The 23,281-nt window shown below is 43.9% G+C and overlaps 1 protein-coding gene across 6 annotated transcripts in view; it reads left to right on the plus strand.

Moving 5' to 3' along the window:
- The window catches only part of Npas3 (neuronal PAS domain protein 3), an 836,969-nt gene that overhangs the window by 792,685 nt on the left and 21,003 nt on the right, over positions 1–23,281 (plus strand). For all 6 annotated transcript variants that reach the window (XM_036205811.1, XM_036205806.1, XM_036205807.1 and 3 more), the window contains 2 exons: positions 19,083–19,276; positions 23,163–23,269. In XM_036205811.1, the coding sequence (XP_036061704.1) occupies positions 19,083–19,276; positions 23,163–23,269 (301 nt within the window). The remainder of the gene's footprint in view (positions 1–19,082; positions 19,277–23,162; positions 23,270–23,281) is intronic.

Genomic DNA, 23,281 nt, shown 5'->3' on the forward strand with positions numbered 1-23,281 from the left:
TCTTATCTTTTTATGCCCAGAATTTATAGATTTGACTTTTCTTTGGTGTCTCAAAGTTCCTGACTATTCCATTCACATGGGTTTTTTAAATTTCATCACTTTCTTTAACTGAATGACCCGATTCCTCAACTTCATCCTCAAGCCCCAGTAGTCTGTCTTCTTCATGCTCAATTCTGTTGGTGAGGCCTTCTGCTTGGCTTTTTATTAGAATTACTGAATTTTTCATTCCCAGCTTCATTTCAGTTTTGATTTTATCTACTATTTCTATCTCTTTATTTGGTTCCATTTTCACATCCCGAATTGCCCGCCTTCTTTCTTTCAGCCATGTGATGATAGTCCCGTTTTGGCAACTTGATACAACCTAGAATAAACTTGGGGGAAAGTCTCGATGAGCGATCATCTAGATGAGGTTAGCCTGTGCACGTGTCTATGAGGAATTGTCCTCATCGCCTCAATCGCTGTGGGGAAACCCAGCCTGAACGTGGGTGGCACTGTTCCCAGGTTCTGGGCCCTGGTCTAGCTAAGAAGAGAGAAATCGAGCTGAGTACTAAGCATGCATTCGTTCACTTCTTTCTGCTGCTGACTAGGGGTGTGATATGGTCAGATGTCTCTAACCGCTGCCACTGTGGCTTTCCCATGGCATGAGTCTATAGCCTGGAACTGTTGCTAGAGCGCAGCTCTTTCTCCCCAGGTTGCTGTTGTTGAGGGTACTTCATCACAGCAATAGAAAGGAACTAAGGGAGGACGGCCACTGTGATCGCCACAGTGACAACTATGTGGCTTTTCAGCCTCCTGGAACGATTCTGTTGGATGCAGGTGGAAGGAATGGTTTGGCATGTCAGGCTGTAAAGGTTATTTGTTGCTGGAAACAGAAATTAATCTTACCTGTGAAGATAAGATGCTGAGTGAAATGCAGAAAGTGGAAGCCAGGTTCACGAGGTTTCCGAGTGGAATAAGGACTCTGTCAGGCACTGGGATAGGAGCCATTTGTGTGAGATTTTAGTCACGGGAGGGTCTGGCTTCATTCTGCCTGTGTCCTGAAAACCTAAGTGGAGTTGAACTGAGAGATGAAGGACTGGTTTGTTGGTCAGAGGAAATTTCAGAATGGGCTGTGGATCAGAAAGCAGGGGCTAGTAAAGAGATCAACACCATGGAAATGAAATCTCCTGTGCTGCACAGGAGCTAATGTAAAGATGTCCCAAAGAGACGCTCTCACACTTTGTAGGCTGCTTCTTGTGGGAATGCTAAGCAGAAAGGGTTCTCTGCTCCTCAAAGGCGACTGTATAGGAAAGTGTTTCCCCAGGGTCAGCACACAAAAGCAGACCCAGCTACACTCCAGGTGAGTCTTCTGCAGCTCAAACTTGGCAGTGGAAGCACCATCCACATGGTATTGGATTTGAAGGCATGAAAGATGAATGATGGAGGGTACCATGGAGAGCAACTGAGGCCAGGCACCATGTATCAGGGTCAGAGTCCCTGCAGAGGAGGCCTTGACCAGGCCATTGCATGAAGCTATGAAGGTGAAGCCTCAGTTGCCTTGGAGACCCCAGGATGTTGGAGATGCCAGGACCATGGGACATCTGCCAATAACTGGAAGTATGGTGGATTGGAGCCCAAGTATACAAAAGAAGCTGTGTGTGCCACAGGTGGCAGAGGTGGAGGGATGTGTATACCTCAGCCCTTTAGAACCCAGATGATATTATTATGAATCCCAGATGCTGGGCATGGAGCTGCATGATTTGGTGATTCTCTGATTCTTCTTTTTTAAATAAGAATGATTACACTGTGTCAATATGTTGGGATTTGTTTTTTTTTTTTTTGTTTGTTTTTTTTGTTTTTTTTTTTACTTTCTGGGAGCTTATAGTTAAGAGATTTTTCACTTTTAAGATGTTGGATTTTTTTCAGACAGCTTCTCTGTTGAACAGCCTATCCTGGAACTTACTCTGTAAACCAGGCTGGCCTCAAACTCACAGAGATTCACCTGTCTCTGCCTCCAAAGTGCTGGGATTAAAGGTGTGTGTCACCACCACCCGAAAATGTTGGCATTTTTTTAAAGACTGGGGGGACTTTTTTGGACTATATTTTACATTATGAGATAAACATGAGACTTTGGGCACAAGAGGTCGGAGGTTTAGCTTGATGTGATGTGTTTGGGTATCAAGTTGAGAAAGGTAGAGGTGTGATGGTCAGCATCAACTGTCAGCTTGACATAAGCTAGAGTCACCTGGGAAGGGAGTCTCAATGAGGGATTGCCAAGACCAGATTGTTCTGTGGATATGCCCGTATGGAATTTTTTCTTAATTGGGTTAATCAAGGAAAGACCCACCTTGAATGTGAGTGGTACAGCATTCTCGGAGTTTGGGTTCTAGACTATATAAACATAGAGTTTATTCTCTGCGTTCTTGACCGTGGAGAGAACTGGCTGCCTCAGTTTTGCTCCTTGGCTCCCCCTCAATGGTGACCGCAACCCAGAACTGTCATTTGCTTTTGTCAGGGCGTTTTATCACAACCACAGAAATGACTAAGTGATGCAAGGTTCGGGTCTGCATAGTTGAACACTAGTCCTGACCAGATTCGTTCTTTACCCTCAGCGGGTCAGGTTCTTTCTTGGCCATTCCTTTTACCCACCTTTCCATTCTCTTCCTTGTGTTCTTGAAGCAGGTAAAGAGAGGTGGATTGCGGGTTCCTTAGTGGCTATGATGGCTTCAACCCCAGTACAGTACCCAACAGAGGGAAATACTAGTTGATGGAATCCATACGAGCCTTCAGAGTTTCCTTTCTAGATCTGGGGTCAAATCATATAACCCTTGCTTCAGAATTCCTCAGTGGTTCCCTTTTTGCTCTAAAACAAAGTCACAATGCCTTTGTTTAGCACTGATCACTCTGTGCCCTAGCCAGCCCCGCATGTCCCAGTATTGCCCAACTGGACCACTCTGGTCTCTGCATTCCTGCAGACTGAACACAAAATTATTTTCTTGTCTCTGTGCTTCCTTATATGTAGTTCTCCAGCCAAAATGCCCGTGAGTCCTAGCTACCCATATAATTCCCACGCTAATGCTGCCTCCTCCATGGAAACCCCTGCACTGCTTCTGGGGGCAGTCCCCTCTTCTCTACCCTATGCCTGGCATCCTCCTGTGCCACTCACTCAGTGTTAACCTGGCCTATTCATCTACCTGGAAAGTCTGCTAAGACAGGCCCAGCTGAGTGTCATCCCTTGATAAAGGTCAAATAAAGAAAAATGGCAGAAGAGAGCTATTTGGGGGAAGGTAACGGGCTTAATTTTCAGGTTCTCTTTTGTAAAACTGACCCCTTTAGTTTCTCTTAGTGAAAAGTATGAATCATTTAAGCATGCTTTTTAAATGTCTGACTCCCTCCTCTGTCTATTAAGATGCAAGGTGGTTGCACTTCAAAATCCAGGGTTCCTCTTATTCCTTACTCAGCAAAGCTCCTGCAAACACAAGGAAGAAACTGACATATTTTGGATTGACAGATGTCAAGGGACACTACCATCTAATTTCCTTGTTGATTAATTTGAAGGTAATTTCCTGGTAACCCTGGCTTCCAAAAATGTATTTTAAGTGGCATGTTGGTAAAAGAAAATTAATTTCTCTGCATTAAACTTGCCAGCTTTTGAATTAATTGCATGAGCATAACAATCAATTAATAAATGTTAAGCAAACAAGGGAAAATCGGTCAATTAACAATGACAAAATTGCTTCCAAGGGTAGATAAAGCAGAAGATTGTCATAATGCTCACTTCTAAGTTAAGATGGCCTGCCTCAGAGCAGTGCATCTCCCACTTGTCTGCCCAACATTCAAATTGCTGAGGGTTTATTATACTTTCTTACAAATAAATTTCCACCGAAGCCCTCCTCGCTGCTGTAACAGCACTAACGAAACTCAACACAAGTGGCAGTCCCCCGGCATCCTGGGAGAAGGTCACTGCTTTGGGAAGGTGCACTCTGCACACCGATTCCTGAAGAGAAGCCTTTGCCAGGTAGACTAGTACTCTCTAAATATTAGCCAGCACACTCTGCCAGGAAGCTCTGTCTGTTACCTTCCTCTAATAAATTCTAGAACCTGGGCATAAATGAGAAATGGCAAGACCTAAGGAAACTGTTGGCCTTCTTAAAGCATCAAATCAAACCTTAAACACAGTATCAGACATTCTATTATATTTGGGGTTGACAAGAGCCTGGGATGCATAGATTGGCTCTTCAGTTTCTAGGTATTGAAATCGGTTTCCACACATAGGAAGGTGAATGTCTTAGAACATATGTTTCTTTCTGACTGGTAAAAGGTCCTGGGGCTACACAGACCTCCTTACTGGGGTTCACTGTCAGGCTTGCCTGACCTGCTTGGCTTGTCTTCAGTCTGACTCACAAGTGTGTATTATCAGAAATTACCTCCTTGTTGTATTGGACATAGACAGAAAAAGAAATCAGGCCTTGTAGTATATTGAGCATTGATTCCTCTATTTTCCCCAGGGCATTTATCATAATGGTTATGCATAAAAATTCTAGAATGTCTCCATGTTAGCATTATAGAAGTTTTTGAACAAAACTTGCAGGAAAATATTGGTATCCAAGAAGTTCATTTAAATGGCTACACCCAATTGAATCATCTTCACATGAATGTTGACAGTTTCTCAAATGTAATATAACCCAAATAAAAGCTACCCCCATGATGTTTTTTCCTCCACTAGTCCTTACCCCCTCTGCAAGTGGCATTACCCTCCATCCTGAGGCAAAAGCATAGAAACTCAGTACCACCCTGCTCCAGACCCCCATAAAATACATTAGAAACTCAAACATTGATCAAGTTGTCAGCTCTGCCTTCAGAATTTATCCAAAATCCAGCAAGGAAGCATCAAGAGCTCCTCTTGTGCTTCCATCTTCTCCCTTTGCCTGAACCTACCTGTCCTTCACAGTTTAACAGATCCACAGAGCAGCCATGTACACCAACCTGAAACATTCCACAGATCCCATCAGTCCCCATTGTTGGCCCTTTGCACCATCATAGCAACAGGAACATAGGGCAGTGTCAGGCAGTAATAAATCTCTGTAATAGTTTCGAATAAATGAATGAAAGGGCCTGGCTTAGATGGGGTATATAACATTGGGACACTTGAAAAGCATTATCTGACCACATAGAAACCAGGAAAGAATAAGGCATCTCCCCTTGAATCTGAGTAATTCATATACCTGCCAATCACCCACTGACCTCATATCTCCCTACAGATTTGTGACTGGAAAAGAAGGCATTGCAGAAGAGTGAGGTTCACTGCCTCTTAGAGCCTCTGCTTTGGGGCCATGCCTGCCTAGACCAAAGCATAACTAAGGGAATAGATGCTGAATCCACTTATCTTCTTTCTTAGCCATCATGAGCTCCAATAATCAAAAGAATCATTCCCATCTTTTTTGTTTGCTAAAATTCCAGGGAAACAGCAAAAGATGTGACACTTTGACATTAACGAGACTATACCCAAAGAACTGTGATTTTTAATTATAATAGATTTGGAAGAGCCATGGAAGAGGTACAGGAGAGCAGCACGTTCCAGCTAGATCTGGAGAAAGTGCATTAATATCCCATGTTTTTGTTTTATTTAGTCTTTCCTGACTGTGTAGAGAATCACCTGAGGTAATAGAAGGGCTTCTAGGGACTACATCAAATAGAGCCGTACAAAGAAATTTTATTTTCCCCTTCCCATACCCTGGATAGGGACTACACTACAGAGGAATATTTGCTCTGCTGTGCCTTACAAGTTTCCAAGACTGGTTTGTTTGGCCACTGACACTTGTAATCTGACCCAACCTTTCCAGCAACTTCCATCCTTCAAAGGCTGGATGTCGCCACTTCCTATACTGGCTCACTATGCTTCCTATACTGGCTCACTGTGCTTCCTATACTGGCTCACTATGCTTCCTATACTGGCTCACTGTGCTTCTTATACTGGCTCACTATGCTTCCTATACTGGCTCACTGTGCTTCTTATACTGGCTCACTATGCTTCCTATACTGGCTCACTATGCTTCCTATACTGGCTCACTATGCTGCAGAACTGCTCTTCACTTGGAAGGCTGGGCTGGGCTGGGTGTGAACGTTCCTGGGGAAGCCTGCATATGAACCCTGTTGCTGATTGCTTCATTAGAACCCTCTGGGCTTCAAGGGCCATATGCTTTCAAGTTTCTCTAAATGGTATTAGGGGAAAATATCCTCAAGGCATTATTTTTAAAGGGGACTTCAAACGTTCTCCAAGAAAAAAAAAAAAAGACAGCACGTTTGAACTCCAGGGGGTTGCCAGAGAAATCTCGCTTAGCAAGACTGTGAAAATGAAGTCATATTTTCAGTTCCGGGGGAAAGAACGTGCTGGTCACAATCAGGGATAAATTTGAAAAGTGGATGGAGAAAGATGCAGAAAATCTCCAAATCCTTGAATCTTTACCATAAAATAGCAAAGCAGACCATGACTTGAGGAAGTTTTTTTTTTTTTTTTTTTTTTTTTTTTTTAGACGAGTTTTCATTTTATGTATGGTTCAACAGGGAAATGTGAACACTCTCCCCACACCTTCGGTGTGCACAAATCTATAAATTCTTCCCAGTTCATTCTACATAGGAGAGAGATCTAACATGAACCCCCTGTCTGCCCTTGAGTTACACGGATTCACACTGACTTTTTAAAGAGCAGAAAGCCAGACCCCAGGAAGGAGGAAGCCATTCCTCTGCTGGTGCCCTGTAGAAGTTCTGTTCCCCAGGTCAGATTCTCCAAGTTCAAACTCTCCTCTCTTAAATAGGCCTCACCCTCATCACCTTGGCTGCGATGATGTCTGCTTTCTTAGACATTATAGTTGTGATATTACATATCAGATGGACTCCTGAGAAACGCCCCCCCCCCCCGTTGATAATTCTAATATCTTATGTGTACTCTACATTCACTCAGAGGACAGTTGCATTGTATGCTAAAGCATGAACAGTAAGAACCTGCCCCTATCTCTGTGGGTTTATATTAAATTGAGATGCTCGCCATTTTCCCTGTTTGTTCCTGGTGTCAGCTTGTACTTGGCATCTTGAGCATATTAAGGTCTTGCTAGTGTGTAGGACGTTATTGCCAAGAGCACACTTGCAGCAGTCTGCACTAGAACCATCCTTGTGCCAATTACTTCAAAGAGTTTTCTTGAAAATAAAAGGAGAGAGGGGACTCTTTTTTAAGGGAGCTTTCAGGTTATATAGTGTGTGGTTTCCGTTTTAATTTTTAGAATCGATCTTCCCCAAACGATGACTCCTTTCAGCTCTGGGCCGTGCATCTCTGCACCCTGAGCCTTGTTTGAAGCCTTTCTATAAAATGTAAATCCTGATAAAGACATAGAAACAGCAACGGGAGTCGGCAGGCCTGGCAGAGGAAAGTGCTGTCGCTGCTGACAGGACACCCTCATCTATTTAAACAGCTTCGGAAGAGAATCTGCTAGAAGCTTGTTAAGGAGTTTCCAAATGTGTGACTGTAAATGACTATCTCTAATCATGGCTGAATAAAGCAAATGCAGCAAATGAGCTGGTAGCACACGCGGAAGGCCTGTAAGTGTTGGAATTGTGTCTGCTGAATGGGTAATGACCGCGTCAGTGCAGGGGCCTCTGGAAAGTTCAGAGTCCTAAGTTTGATCAATTTGTTTAGATACATACACAGACACAGAGGCAGGCAGACGCCCGCGCATGTGCACACAGATACACCACACCCACCCACACCACACACATACACACAGACATATACCACACACACACACACATACACACACCACACACACATACACACATACACACACCGCACACACACATACACACACACCACACACACACACACATATACATTCACCACACACACACACACCACACACACACACACACACACACACATGCCACACACACACATACACACACCACACACACACATACACACACCACACACACACATACACACACACACACACACACACACATGTACACACACCACACACACAGACACACAGACACACACCATCCACACACACACACCACACCACACACATATACACACACACATACATATTTAGGAAAAGAAGAGAGGAAAATGTCCTCCAACAATATCATTTTGAATGATAGGGAAAGAAAGCACTGGGCAAATGATCACTTTTAGGTTTGATCTTTAAGGAGCATATGTCTAAATTCATGGAATATTGGAGCTTAAAATTATTTTCTAAAACACATACCTATTTGCTTTAAACAACTTTAATCATCAACCAGTTTTAATGATATAAAAGTATTATTTGTTTTTCCTTTAAGAGGAGAATTAAAAAGTACTCCACCCCAGGAGACTGCCCTTCACTGATGGTCAATGTGGCTGTCAGGTGTGTGTGGGTAACTCTTTTAATTCTGCGACCCCTGTAACTGAGAAAGAGAAGTGTTGGCTCCACTGAATCCATCTAAATCATTTCTCCAAGTTTTCCTGTCTGGTCAAATCACCATGAGTACTACCCCATGGTTCTTTAGGATGCGGGAGGGGTGGCAGGATGCCCCCTTTTACGGGTCCACCTTCATGTTTCCTCTTGGCTGGGTCTGCCATCTTCACACAGGCAGGAGGAGGGGGCACTTGGTTCATGGCTCACAGCTGGCTTTAAACATTTGTTGGATTTGGTATCGTTGAGAGCATCCATATAAAATTCTGCTAGCAAACTTGCAAGAAAAATAGGAGACTTAGAACCTGACTAGCTTTTCCAACTCAGGAAATTTACATAAAATGCACCAGGGTGTTAAGCAAAAGCTGGAAACACATCCCTGCATCGGTTTCTAGGCAAACATAGACTATGTTAGGTCTATGGGTTCCAAAGACAGTGTATCCCATACCATAGCCTTTCTTTCTGGGAAGTGGAACCAGAGGAGGAAGTAGCAAGCGGTGTTTACTCCTTGCCTAGCATGAGACTAGTTCCAAAGCATCTTTGTTTCCTGACACGGTTAGGAGATACAATTGCAGCCTGTTATATTGAGAACTGCTTCTCTGCCCTGTCAGTGGCACTAAGCCACAAGGGGTTCTGGGGGGCCAGGAAGGGTGATACCCATCCTCCACATCAAGTGACAGGGAATGAAGAAGTTGCCCTCTCCTGCAGCACAATGGTCCTCTGTCCTTCTCTAGGAGACTTTAATAAAGTAACTGAATCAGGTGAAATTTGATCAGATGTGTATAGCTCAGCCTTCTCGCTTTGCCACGTAACAATTTATAGAGGTGTTTCTACCATGGTCCTGTTTTATTAAATGATATTTGAAGTGTTCCACTCTCAGAGAAAATGTGGTTTATATCCTTGGCATACATTTACATAATCTCGTTAAGGAGATCTCAGCAGCTTAGTTAAACTATCCCAATAATAAATCTTATCTTTGGTAGAAGAAAGACTATTTTCTCCAGGGGGAACAAGAAGCAGAGATGAGGTCTGAGCCCATTTTTTGAGAACTTTGGCTGTAACTGTAGTTCCATTTTTCATGGTATGTATCTGAACTTTGTTAAAAGAGATGGATGAGTAGTAACTTATGTTGGGAGGGTACAGTCACACAAGGAGAGAACGCTCTATCTAATGTATATTAAATGTGGGTTTTAAAAATGAATTTTTACTTGTTGCCTTAGAAAACATTTCTATTAAAAAAATAATAAAACAAGAGTGATGAATTACCAGCAATCTCAGCTCCCCACTGGAGCCATCAAATTAAGGGTTAACTGCCCTGGATCCCCTGAATTAATCAGGAGCTGAGCCAGGGGCAGGCTGGGGAGGGGGAGGGGATTGGCAGAGCTCAGCCTCCCCTAGGAGGCTCCCAGCACAACAGAGCAGCCCACTGTGGTATAGCCACTGAGAAGGCAGTCCCTTTCACAAAGAAAAGATCAGGCACCGGAAGCATGTCCCTAGCCCACACCAGCTCCTGCTGCCTGCTTATCAGGTGCCAATCCTCCATTGTCTGCAAACCAAAAGACACCAGGTCTGGCTGTTTCTTTCTGTACAGAGTTCATAGTAAATACATGCTTCTCTCCTTTGGGAGGCAGGCAGTGATGTGCCCCTGGGTGGCCTTGATGAGGATCCAAAGGCTCATCCAGCTCTCTGTGGAGAGAGGCTACACCTGGGTGGACAGCAAGGTCTGCCAACCACTGCCACCCCAAGCAGTAGTGAGGGCCGATGCCCAGGTCCTCCTGAGAGGCAGGGACATGAAAGTTGTAGGGCTGGAACCTGGAATCCACTGTCCTTACATGCTTTCTTTTCTTTTCTAGAAACTGTTTTTGTTGGTTTGCTTAAACAAAATCCCCAGTATCAACATCAGATATTTTATGGTTTCTAATTAAAGAGCCCAATGTGCTTTCCCTCTGCAGCTGGCCCTTGTAATGGTTTTAGGTGTGCTGAGAGAAAGTACCAATGCCTGTGGTCACCCACATCTCAGCCTGAGTCGGTTATCCTTCAGGACCTGAGCATGTCAGTGAAAACTGACTCACTTCTTACCTCCGATCTGCTGTCCACAGTCTCAGATGTCCTGTAGCCTTCCAGCTGCACCTGCTTCCTGCTTCCCGTTACTGGCTCACCGGGACTCAGATTAAGCGTCCTCTGTTCCTGTGACATCATGCTTCCTCCTTGCCTCCATCCAAATCTGAAGAGATGTTGTAGAGTCCCTGAAAATTAACACTTACCACATACTCCCACCCAAAAGACTGATCTCTGCAGAATTAATCTTTTTTTTTTCTTTTGGTTTTTTTGAGACAGGGTTTCTCTGTGTAGCTTTGGAGCCTGTCCTGGATCTCACTCTGTAGCCCAGGCTGGCCTCGAACTCACAGAGATCAGCCTGGCTCTGCCTCCCGAGTGCTGGGATTAAAGGCGTGTGCCACCACCACCTGGCTAGAATTCTTCTTTCTTAAAACTGCTCAGTCAGGGATTGAGGAGTTAGCTCAGTGGTAGAGCGCAAAAGGCCCTGGGTTCAGTCCTCAGCTCCGGAAGTGGGGGCGGGGGGGACTGCTCAGTCATCTGCAAGAAGACACTACTTTGACTTCTTCCTTTCCAATTTGTGTGTCCTTGACCTTTTTCAGTTGTCTGTTTGTTCTAGTCAAGACTTAAAGTACTATATTGAAGGGAAACAGAGAGCTGTAAACTGTCTTTATGAAGTTTAGATATGTCCCTTGTATTGCTAATCTCTCCAAGGAAAAAAATAAATAAATAAATAAATAAATAAATAACTGCTCAGACCTCTCCCTAGTTTCCAGACTTGCTCCTCTCTTCCCAACTACTGCTGAGCCCACCTGAAACTCTCCCTAACCTCTCTACCCAGTATCAATACCCCTGATATTAAGGTAATTCTTTAGGACAAACTCCCAGAAAGACTCTCATCGTCCCCTAAGTTCACAGATGCCTTCCATGCCTACCTGGTAACACTCCAGGACCACCTCTCCTCTAACACACCTCCCCATGACCCTGAAGAGATCTGCCTTGCCTTATCATGGCCTCCCCATGCAGAGTTCCTTTCCCTTGAATCATCTCCACAAATCTTGCCACCTCCTTGAGAAGTCGGCCTCCTGGACTTGGAGTCCCCCTGAAACATACATCAGACCAACAGCTTTACTGCTAAAGTCTGCTTCTACAACTAAAATCTGAGATCTTGCAAAGAAAGGGAAAGTAACATGCTGTCTCCTGCCTCCCAGAGAGCCTAAAAGTTCTGAACATTCTTCTCTAAGCTGCTTGCTTCTACAAAGGGACCTGGTCTCACCTAGGGCTCAGAGGGCAGGTGTTTGGTTGGCTGGTTTTCAGGCAAAGACCTTGGTGGTAGAAGCCAGAGATATAGAACATCTGCTCAAGTAGTCTCCAACCTATGAATATAGTCTAAATACTCAAAAGAACGTTCTAGAAGAAGTTGCATGAAATAACATCTACAAGGTCAATATTATCCCAATGTAAATTAAGTGTTGTGCTATAGGCTAGTGATTTTGGTTCCAAAGACCTAGCTAAGCCCTTATCTTTCCCAAGTTTTGGGCTACCTCATAGCCTTCATCATTTAAATAACCAGCTGATGCTCCCTCTTAAGCTACTGATTTGATATCATCTACATTCTAAACCAGACTTCTACAAGGGAAAAAAAAAATAAAAGAAGACCAGAGTGCCAGAAGGAAGCTTAATTTTTATGATCAATTTCAGCGCACTTAAAGGACAAGTAAAAATCTCTGAAGCTGTCCTGAACTCGGGGATCTGTAGTTTTTGTGCCCATAGCCCTGTCTGTCCCCTGCCCACCCTCGATCTATACTGTGCTTTAAATCATGTGGCAAATAATGTCAGCACGTCCTTTTGGTAATGTCAACATTTTCTAAGACTAGAACCAAGATTTCTTTCTAAAGGAAAGGGGCCCAGCTTCCAGATGTGGTCCCCACTGTGGATTGTCTTCTCTGGAGTATCAGCAGGTGAGGTTTCATCACAGTCTTGTCATGGGCATATTTCTAATGAGACGATGGTGAGGCAAGTGAATGGGGCAGCTGGCAGGAAAAGAGGTGGCAGTGTGTCCAGGCAGTGTGGCTTGTTACCTCTTACACACTCTCCTGTTCTCTGCAGATACACTCACAGCATCGCACACACCACTCACTCATCAGGAAACTACAAGTGAGACCCTGACTTTATTTCGCTTTGGGACAAGAAAGTAGTGCAGAGTTGCCTGGTTTTATTATGAGGGTAGGATTTCAACCTGGAAATCCCTAGCCTCCAGGCAGTACTGCCTAAGGAGTTGAGGAAACTTAGGAACTTTCACCTTTCTGTGCATCTCCTGAGGATGAGAAGAAGTGTGATACAGAAAAATAAACTACATTTGTCCATACACAATTGTCCTCTGAAAATCCCGTAAGGCATTAGTGGGGATAATAGTGGGGTATACTGGTGTGATAGCAAGCCAAGTACACTGCATTGGGTGTTTGGTTACAGAATTCTCTAGAGACCATCCACATCTACTTCTTTTCTACCATTTTCTGTCTGAAGAAATGTCACCCTAGCCAAGATGGATGGCTTGTCACGGTTACCAGAACCAGGATTGAAATCAAAGGCCTGCTTCCAATTTTGATGTTTCTATCCTATAGTATCTCTTTCATTTTAAAGAAACCAGGTTATTTTTTCTAATATTTGAGATAATATTAGAATTGGAGCTGGTATATCTGTTTTCGTAATCATTCCCATTCATGTTGTTAACTTTACAAGGAGACTAGAGCTATTCTTGGAATATTGCTTCTAGAACTAGAGATATTATGACAAGCCTGCATTTATTTTAGGATGTCACTATCAATGGAAAAGAAGGGCATCTGGGAGCTTTCAGAAACTTTTTCTATGTGTGTGAGTGTCTACCTGCCTGTATGTCTGAGTACACACAGTGCCCACAGAGGCCAGAAGAAGCTGCTGGTTCCCTTGGAATGGGACTTACAGATGGTTGTGAGCCACCGTGTAGGTTCTGGGAATTGAACCCAGGTCCTCTGGAAGAGCAGCCAGTGCTCTTAATAGCTGAGCCATCTTTCCAGGCCCATCCTTTTTTTTTTTTTTTTTTCTTAACAAAATCACAATATTCTCCTCTTATCCACAAGAGATATGGTCCAAGACTTCCCAAGGTTAAGTGTGTAGCCTAGTGGTGGAGTCTGCCCAGCATGGACAGAGCTCTGGGTTCAGTCTGATCCCTAACACAGAAAACAAACAAGCACACACACGAACTCTCCCGTGGATGCCTGAAACCTCAATAGCACTCTACCATTGTGTGCTGTGTTCTTCTGTGAGAAAGTCGAATTTATATACCAGCGTAAGATTTACAGAAGCATAACTCATTATAAAGTGGATGGTATCACCATATACTATCATAAAAGCTCTATGGATGTTCTCCCTCCCTCTCCCCTCTCCTCCCCTCCCCCTCATTCTCTTGCTCTCTCTCAAAGTTTCTCATCGTGCTCTATCTCCTGACCACAGTTAACTGTGCCTGCACATGGGGAGAGGATAGCTCCAACTATTGCAGAGCAAGGGAGCCTCTGCTTAGAAAAACAAAGCAAAACAAAACAAAAACATTGCCTTAGGCTTCAGGTTCTCAAAGGGACCAAAAAGAAAAAAAAAAAAAATCACCTTTGGCATTCTCCTCTTATCTGTGTTTAATCCATTGATAATTTCATTGGGTTCCATGGTTTTTAATTATCATCTCTAAGGAGAAAGAACCTTCCAGAACAATATCTTCAACTTTAATCCATCTCTTACTGTCCACCATCTCTTGGGCACCTTCTCCATCTCCTCAGGATGTTAGACACAGACTGATCCCAGGGAAATCACGTATGTCCTCACATTGGCCAGATGTCCCTGCATTCCAGATTGCCATAGTCACCACTGTGCTGTGACACAGGCTCAAAAGTCATGGTGTGGCATGTGGGAGACAACTCAGCCAGTCTGAGCCTGCTGCATAAGCATGGATACTGAGCTTGGGTCCTGAGCACTACAGCACATGGATGTAAGCCCAGCTCTAGGCAGGGAGAGACAGGAGGATCCCTGGAGTTCATTGGCCAGTTGCCCTCACTGAATGTTTGACTCCCAGGTTCAATGAAGGAAGACACTCAGCGTTGACCTCTGGTCTCCAAATAGAACATACACACATATGAATGTGTGCCTACATGTATACGCTCATACATACCTTCTCCCCACCCACCCCCACACACATAAGTGTTAACATGATCTCTTTTCCCAACTTCTACTGAAATTTGGGGTACATCTCTGTCTCTTCTGCTGCCATGCCACCTGAAATGTCCCTGGAGCCCTGGGCTCTCCCCACAGGTCCCCTCTTCCTGTGCTTTATTGTTGGTCTCTTTAACTGTTCCATGACCTTACCTATGTCAACAATATCATATCAGTTTCCCAGTCTTCCTAGTCTATTCAGCTGGAACTTTTCTTCCTGACTTGCACTCACAAAGAAATTTCCATCATTTTCTTATGAACGTACTTGCTAGACCAGACATAAGTTGATAGACATTTCCACTCAATCCTCTCAGTAGCCTGGAAGACCTCTATGCACACATTGATGCCAGTGCCCACTCCTGAGACCCTTGTTAATTTGACCTTGGGTACAGCTATGGAGACTTTCAGAGACATTCTTGGTGGTCCCAATATGTATCAAGGTAAAGAACCGCTGGTGTAACTCCAAAGCATCTGCCAGATGTTCTTTAGTGGTTAGCGTCCTCTCTGACGCTTCTTGCAGAAATGCTAGAGTCTCAGCCAGGTCCTACCAATCACAGTCCCAGGGAGAGAGACCCGGCATCTATGGGTGAGGATGTCACATAACCAGGATTGAGAGCCACTGCGTCATCCCCCTCTTAGGGACATCCTGAAGGAATTACATATGTTTTGCCTTGCCTCAGTCTAGACTCTTTGAAGATGAGGTCATATTGGAATCCCTATGGTCTGTTCTCTGGCATCCAGCAAGATCACACACACCTTTCTTCAACCTAACTAAGAGAGAGAGAGAGAGAGAGAGAGAGAGAGAGATATCTTTGGCAAGGACAGCTGGCCCACTGCATCCATAGATCCCACACCCAAGTATTCAACCAATGACAGAGGGAAAATATGTGGGGAAAAGTTAGTGCATCTGCACTGATTAAGTACAGATGCTTTTCCTTGTCACTTTATATTGGCTAGAAAAGGAATCTAGGCCTAACTTGGCATATGTAGGAGGATATGCAAGTACTATATTATATAATGAACTTGAAAAGGGGCCAGTGTTGATGCCTGCCTATAACTCTAGCATTCAGGAGGCTGAGGCAGGAAGATAGTAAGTTTGAAGTCAGCCTGGAGCCTACTTCAAAAGGGAGGATTCTGAATTATATACAGATTTCAGTATTTTTAGGGAGTCCTAGAGCCAATGTCTCAGATACAGAGGGATACATACATTTGTTCTCTTTATGGCAGGCTTCTTAATATTTTGTTTAGTGACTGAGAAATAAAGTAGGCCGGGCAGTGGTGGTACACGCCTTTAATCCCAGCACTCAGGAGACAGAAGCAGGCGAATCTCTGTAAGTTCGAGGCCAACCTGGTCTACAGAGTGAGATCCAGGAAAGGCACAAAGCTGCACAGAGAAACCCTGTCTTGAAAAAACAAAAAAAAGAAAGAAAGAAAGAAAGAAAGAAAGAAAGAAAGAAAGAAAGAAAGAAAGAAAGAAAGAAATTAAGTGGTTGTTTCACTTCTCTTGATATCATTAAGTTTCAGAGCAAGGATTCGAACCCAGGCCCTCTAGACAGTTCTTGTTCCCTTACCTCTTATTTTTAAAGGCAACAATGAGATTTTAAAAGAAAAGATAGCTTTCTACATGTGTGTATGAACACTACCAGACACATTCTGAATCTGAACATACCCTGTCACATGGAGGTGAAAGCATTATGAAATAGGTTTAGGAAAATATATTAGTTTAACCCTAAAATTTGATCATGAGGTCCAAAAGAATCCCTTTCAGTCCTTCCTGTTCTCTTTTCGTTCTCCTTCATAGTTGGGTCAGTATCCCAGAGACTGTTCAACAAGCTGAGCTTCCGGTTCTAGGTAAAATGTTCTGAAGATTCATAGTCGACTTTACTTAAGGCAGCAGCAAGCTGCCATCTGGCATATAATTCTAATGCTTCACTCAATAAGAGTATGGACATTAAAAAAAATCAGGCATAATAGTGCTCAAATGACACTTACATAAGACCCAGAAACCTAGGCTGCAGGCACCCTGCCATTTCTAAGCTAAATAATTGGGCAGGCAATGGGTTTCCCAGACCCTCACCTAAAGTAAGGAAAGATCCATTATTTTCATCCAGATATGAAAAGTTATGATCTATCAAAAATAAGGCATTCGGCCAACACTAAATAGGTATTTGGTTCTTCTTATTATTAATGTTAAAGATAATGGTAGTATCTAAACATCAGAGAATCCTTTACCGATTATAGAGCAAATCTGTCAAGGCTCCTCCTTTTTTCCTCAGAATTATACTGTGGAATAGTTGTTGTTATTCCCATTTCACAGGGGGAAAATGAGGCACAGAGAGGCTGAGTGACTTGCCTCGGATAACAGAATCAGAAATTGCCCATCTAGACCCAAATGGACTTGGCTCTGTCTGTCCTCCAGTAGCAAGATGGCCACAGTCAAGCTTAGAGCTCCGAGAACAGGCTATTGCCACACAGGAGCACCTCTTCATCTGCCTTCCCTAAATGCTCTCCAGCCCAGATGCCCTGAAATGGCTTTGGAATAGAATATCAAGCAGGGATTCTTTGGCATATCATTTCTGGGTGTGTTTTTCTGAGCATTTATAGATCTCTGTTTCTAAGAAGCTGAGTTTTCCTGATAAAACAAGACAGATCATGATAAATGAGCATCTATGTAAGCCTCGCTGGGAGGAGGACAGGGCTGCAACACCCCTCCTGTGAAGTTAATCCTGTTTCTTTTAGCTATTTCTTTATTAGTTAATGAGGTCTTGCAAAAAAAAAAAAAAAAAATGTGTGTCTCTGATGGTGTTTTAGCACCCTTGCCTCCAGGAACGGTTTCAAATATTCATAAAGTGGCTCATCTGACCAAGGCTTAAAGCAAAGGTGCATTAAGTATGAATTTACTCAACTTCAATTGTGGGTGGTCGAAAAGCCGCTGCTGAAATAACCTAAATAATCCTCTTGGCTGGTGTCTCCCACTCCTGGGCTCTGGGCGCTCATGTGAAGGGTGACAGGGGAGGGGTATTATTTACAACAGACAGGACTCTGAAGGGCAGCCCCGGAAGCTTTGATCCCGCTTCCTGACTGACAGGAGTGTGCATTGCTTTTGGAAAACAGAATAACTTAAGAGAAGCAAAAAAATAAAATGGAAAAGGAATTGCTGGTCGAGCCCCTGGGAAGGAGAGCAGACTCCAGATGGTATTGTATTGTTCTGGAGAGGCAAGGCAAGGAGATGAGGACCTACTCCCCACTCTGCTTCCCCATGGCAAGGGAACAAATGTGGAATCTTGATAGGTGGGGTGATGCTCTGGGATGGATTTGGAGAGCAAAGCAGATGTGGAAACTCAGCCACTAAGCTCTTTGTAGAATGAACCCAGAGGTCTCTTGTTTGCCCTTGTTTTGGATGACCCCACACACAACAGGGGCCTCGGAATGCAGCAATAGTTGACATGGGTGCACACACACACACACACACACACACACACACACACACACACACACACGCACACGCACGCACCCACACTTGTGAGCGTGCGTTTCCAAGCCCTGACAGATCCCATTTCTACCTATCCTCTCAAAACATAGCCATAGACAGCTTTCATGTTTTTCACCCATTTATGGCTTTGTTTGACTACTGCATCATTCTAGAAGCTCACCCTGTGCTTCTCCCCTGATGATTCTGGGTGTTGGCTCATAAATCCAACAATTCGGCCCAATATTCCTCCTGGAGTTCCTAGGCAAGTGCATCTCCTTAACTCTACTGAGTGTGCTCAAGGAATGCATCATAGCCCCACCCCCACCCCCCCCCCGCCCCCGGGCTGCAGTCAGTCACAGAGCTCCTGGTAACCTGGTACTGCCCAGTGAGAAATGTCTGTCATCTCAAGAGTTCGTTTATGCTGTAGCCCTGAGTCTGTCATTTAGACCTCTGTAAAAAAAAATCCCTGAATTTTCTGAATGAAGGAAATCTCTGAGCCACTAATTCCACAAAGCAGATGGGCATGTAATCTCTCTCACCCCAAAATTGGAGAGAGAAGGGCATCTTTTACTAACAGAGGCTAATAATTTCAACATGCTAGCTCAGCATCTTCGCCATATGATGTGAGGATGAATCTCCTATTATAAATGTGTGTGTGGGTCCTTTAAAAAAAAGCACAGCACTGTAATAATGCTACCTGAAAACGTCTAATAGGATGTATTCTCTGCGCTTCACCATGAGCACATCCAGGGCACGCTGACAGCCGCTATGCTATAGAAGATACAACCTAGCATTGGTTTTCCCGATGAGATTTTTTTCCTTCTTCAGAAGAAACCACCTTTGCTTCTGGGATGTACATTTGACTGGTGTCCTGTACTTTTTTTTCCCAGGTGATTCACATAACAGGCCGACTTCGCCTCAGAGTGTCGCTGTCCCACGGGAGGACCGTCCCCAGCCAAATCATGGGTCTCGTGGTGGTGGCTCATGCCTTGCCTCCCCCTACGATCAATGAAGTCAGAATTGACTGCCATATGTTCGTCACTCGAGTAAACATGGACCTCAATATCATTTACTGTGAAAATAGGTACTTGCTTTTCCTCTTCATTTGCCCATTGCACACCGCCCATTGGTGAAGGTTTGCTTTTGGCTGCCTGAAAGATTTCACTTCCCCAGTGAGGCTCATTATAAATCCTGATCTTGTTTTTAATGGCTGCTTGGAATGACACCAAGCATGCTTTTTATTTAAAATTTATATTGCTTCCCTGATTTACATTTGGGACAACAATTGAATGAATTGGGATACCCAGACATCCATCCGCTATAAAAAGGCCCATTTTGGCTGAGGACCTGAGTAGAGAGTGGGGCTGAGATGTTATTGGCAAAATGATGCAGTAAAAGGCATCTCCTATGCCTCTGAGTGACCCGCTTCCCACTAATTCAAGGGCCCTGCATCTGATGGGCAGTGTCCTCACAGACATGGAGCATCGGACAAATGAGAATCTGAGGCCCCCAGAGGGAATCTGCTACAGGGGGAATTAGCAACACTATTAAATAAAACTTTGTCATCCTGAGGATTTCTCTTTTATAAATTAAAAACAGATGACTCATCCTAGAAATGAGTTGGCAGTTCTTCCCCAAGACTGAGCTTTAACAAAAAGGACTTTTTAGCCTCTGGTTTGAAAGTTCACTTTTTCCATTAAGCACAAAGCCAGGGACAGAGATGGAAGATGGTGTCCCTCACTGACCTTTCACCTAGAAGTCACCAGCCCATCTGACTGGTGTGAAGGGGGAATCGGAACGTGGAGGGAGGAGAGGACAGGGGCTGCCTGTATCTCAGTCTTGAGAAAGCAGCATGGCCAAACTGCCCGTCCCCTGGTGCTGCGTGGAGAGAAACCGAGGTAGCTGAGGGAGGGAGCACTGGGGCCATAGAGTGTTGTCAGCTTTGAAGGCAGGGTATGTCCCCTGAGCCCTGAGCATGCCTTCAGAGGGGATAAGGAGAGCAGAATGGTCAAGTGCCTTAGGTAATTGACCTCTCCAGAGTCTAGCCAAGAGGGAGGCCCAAAGCGCCTGCATCCACTCAGCCCACTGGGAAGGGTTACTGAAGCCGAAAGCAGAGATCGCTTTAGGAATGCTCTCCTATTTCCAGCGAGGGACTGGCTGAGAGGAAAGAATTTACCTGAGTTCTGAGACTCAATAGCGTAGACAGTATCTCCAACCTGTCACTGTTAGGTGATAAGTAATTCTAAATCTGCTCATTTTGTTGGCACCTACAAAATCTTCACTGGGACTGTCCACTTGGGTGTATCTCAAGTGTTCTGGAGGGGACACGGGATGTCAGGAAAGACAAGTTAGCCAGATGGAGAGGTTAGCAGGAGTGGGTGTCTCCTAACAGTGGTCACTGGTTTTAATGAGTATCTATGCCTGCTGGGCCGTGCGTCTGCTCATAACCCTGCAGCCCCGTTTCTGCCTATTCCCTAAGGTAAGTACTACCAGTGCCCCTGTCAGCCTGGGCAGTTTTGATCTGAAGTGGGAGAATCCATAAGCAACTTAGCAACACGCTCTGAGGTTTCCCATTCTCCTATTTTTCTTTAGTGGCAGAGTGAATGGTAAGGAACCATTCGGAATAATCTCTGAGGGGAACTTTTCATTTATACACCAGTAGACGAACACAGTTAGCATTTTACAAAGCCATTAGTCTCTAAGTTAGGATGTGAGACAGTGGAGAAAACCAGCAAAAAGGAACACGTTGCCAGAAGATGAAGACACCTCAGGCTTGGTTCAGCTCCACCATCACCACACCCTCCAAAAATCTGCCGCCACTCACTTGCCAAATTTCCAACCGTTGTCCTGTCCCAAAGTGTCCCTAATTTTCATTGCTGTGATCAAGTAACTAATTTTTAACAAGCCTTCAATGTCCCATTTTAGCAATTGAGATTATTTTCTGTGACCTTCTCTTAGCTTTTTTCTTAAAAAACAAAAAATAAAACAAGCAACAACAACAACAAAACCCCACTCCATTAACTGATACAATGCATCTTTCTTTCCCAACTAAAGATGACATAAGTTCTGAAAAAGTCCTTTAGTGAGGGGTAATTGCATATTTGGTTCATGGAAAAGCTGCCATGTGCCAAGCTCTGGGCACTGCTAATTTCATCCCATCCATGACTCTCCTCACCACGCCCTGAAGTTGTTTACAGGTAAGGGAACACAGACTGGCAAAGGATAGTTCCACTTCCGGCCTGCAGTTCCTAAGTGTTTGTTAAGATCCCCTTTACTTCTGAACTGGTCGTATTCACCACCACAGGCTCTGGTCCCTTGAAAGGGCTTGGTCCCGGTTTTTGAAAGTGTTCATTCAAATAAAGAGTTAACCAAAGAATGCCTTCCCTGAAGGATGGCCTGGCTTTTTCCAAGGGTTTATTCTTTAATTAGGGACTTGTTAACTAGAAATGAAGCTTGCTCCTCAGCCACTCTTCTTCAGGATGGCCCAGAACAAAGGTGACGTCTAATTCTCTCAGGAACTGGTAAATTTCATAGACACCAAGGAGGGTCCTAGAGTGATACTCTGCTTCCTTTTTTTTTTTTCAGAAAGGGGTGTTCACTGTACTTGGAAAACAAACTAACAAACAGAGCAACCAATCTGTTTAATACCACAAATCCTCCAGGATCTTTTCATTTCCTAAGGAATCTTCTCTTACTACAAATTCTAGTTTGTCCAGAAAGGTTATTTCAATCACTAAGACACTAAGAAATCTGCTCATCTCATGAAGTTAGTATATTGTAATTATACCCCAAAGCATTTGTTTGTTTGTTTGTTTGTTTGTTTGTTTGTTTTTCCAAGACAGGGTCTCACTATTTAGCTCTGGTTGTCCTGGGACTCACTCTGTAGACCAGGCTACCTACCCTCAAACTCACAAAGATCTTCCCAGCTCTGCCTTCCAAGGGCTGGGTTTACAGACATGTCGCCATGTCCAGCTAACTCCACAGCATTTTTATGTCATTGTTCCTTCTTAGGTCCCTGTCTTGTGGATAGGCATAATTCCCCAATACTAATCTCATGTCTCTTAAAGATGATATTTCTAAATATTTGCTTCACATTTGAAGAGCTCCTATGTTATAAGTCATGTTAAAAGGGACAATAAAATTAAGTTAAACAAAAATCTATATTGTACCAACCAAAAATGAATGATACAGCAGGTAAGAACCAGTTTGTACATGTCTATATAAACAAGGCAGATCCCCTGTTTTATAGTTTGGGTTCTATCTTTCTGGGCCCTGCCTGAGGACACTGGGCAGGCACTAGTACACCCATACTGTCTGTCAAGTGCAGGCCCAGAAGAGCTGCTGAAATGGTTTAAAAGTTTCTGTGTAGCATCTACCACAAAGCACCAGTTAAAAGAGCCAGGAGTGAAAGCCGAGCTCCCAAATGACTGAGACTAAAAAAGATAATACCCCCAGGCATCTGTATGTCTCAGCATTTAAATTATATCCCTTGAAATGCCAATTTGGACTTTGTGCCAAGAAGCAGTTGAATCCCTTTTTCATGGAAATACCCAACAGTAGACCAATCTGCTTAAATGAAAGGTGTCTCTAATCATTTGGTATAGACATAACATGTTTTTATTTTATTATGTAACCTTGAATTATCTTGGCCTGTAATGAGGATCCTGCATTGTTACAGTTCCTCAATAATTTCATGGAATTACGTTGTCTAAATGTGCATTCTGATGCCAAGGAAAAACCTACCTAATTACTTAAATGCAATTGCTTGATCTAGCACATATCCAAATTTTGAAAAACGTTGTTATCTGCCACAGAAATAATCTTCTCTGCTGAGAGCATTTGCTCAGAGTGCCTCATCCTCACAGGTACTTGGCATGATGAAAACGTTGCTAGATCAGCATCATGCATCATTTGACAGCCTCTCTACTTTCCTACTTTCTGGGTTCCAATCTATGTTGTTCTCTTCACAGGATTAGTGATTACATGGATCTGACCCCTGTAGACATCGTAGGGAAAAGATGTTACCATTTCATCCATGCCGAAGACGTGGAGGGCATCAGGCACAGTCACCTGGACTGTAAGTACCCCG

Source organism: Onychomys torridus, chromosome 14 (assembly GCF_903995425.1).
Source record: "Onychomys torridus chromosome 14, mOncTor1.1, whole genome shotgun sequence".
Classification (NCBI taxonomy): domain Eukaryota; kingdom Metazoa; phylum Chordata; class Mammalia; order Rodentia; family Cricetidae; genus Onychomys; species Onychomys torridus.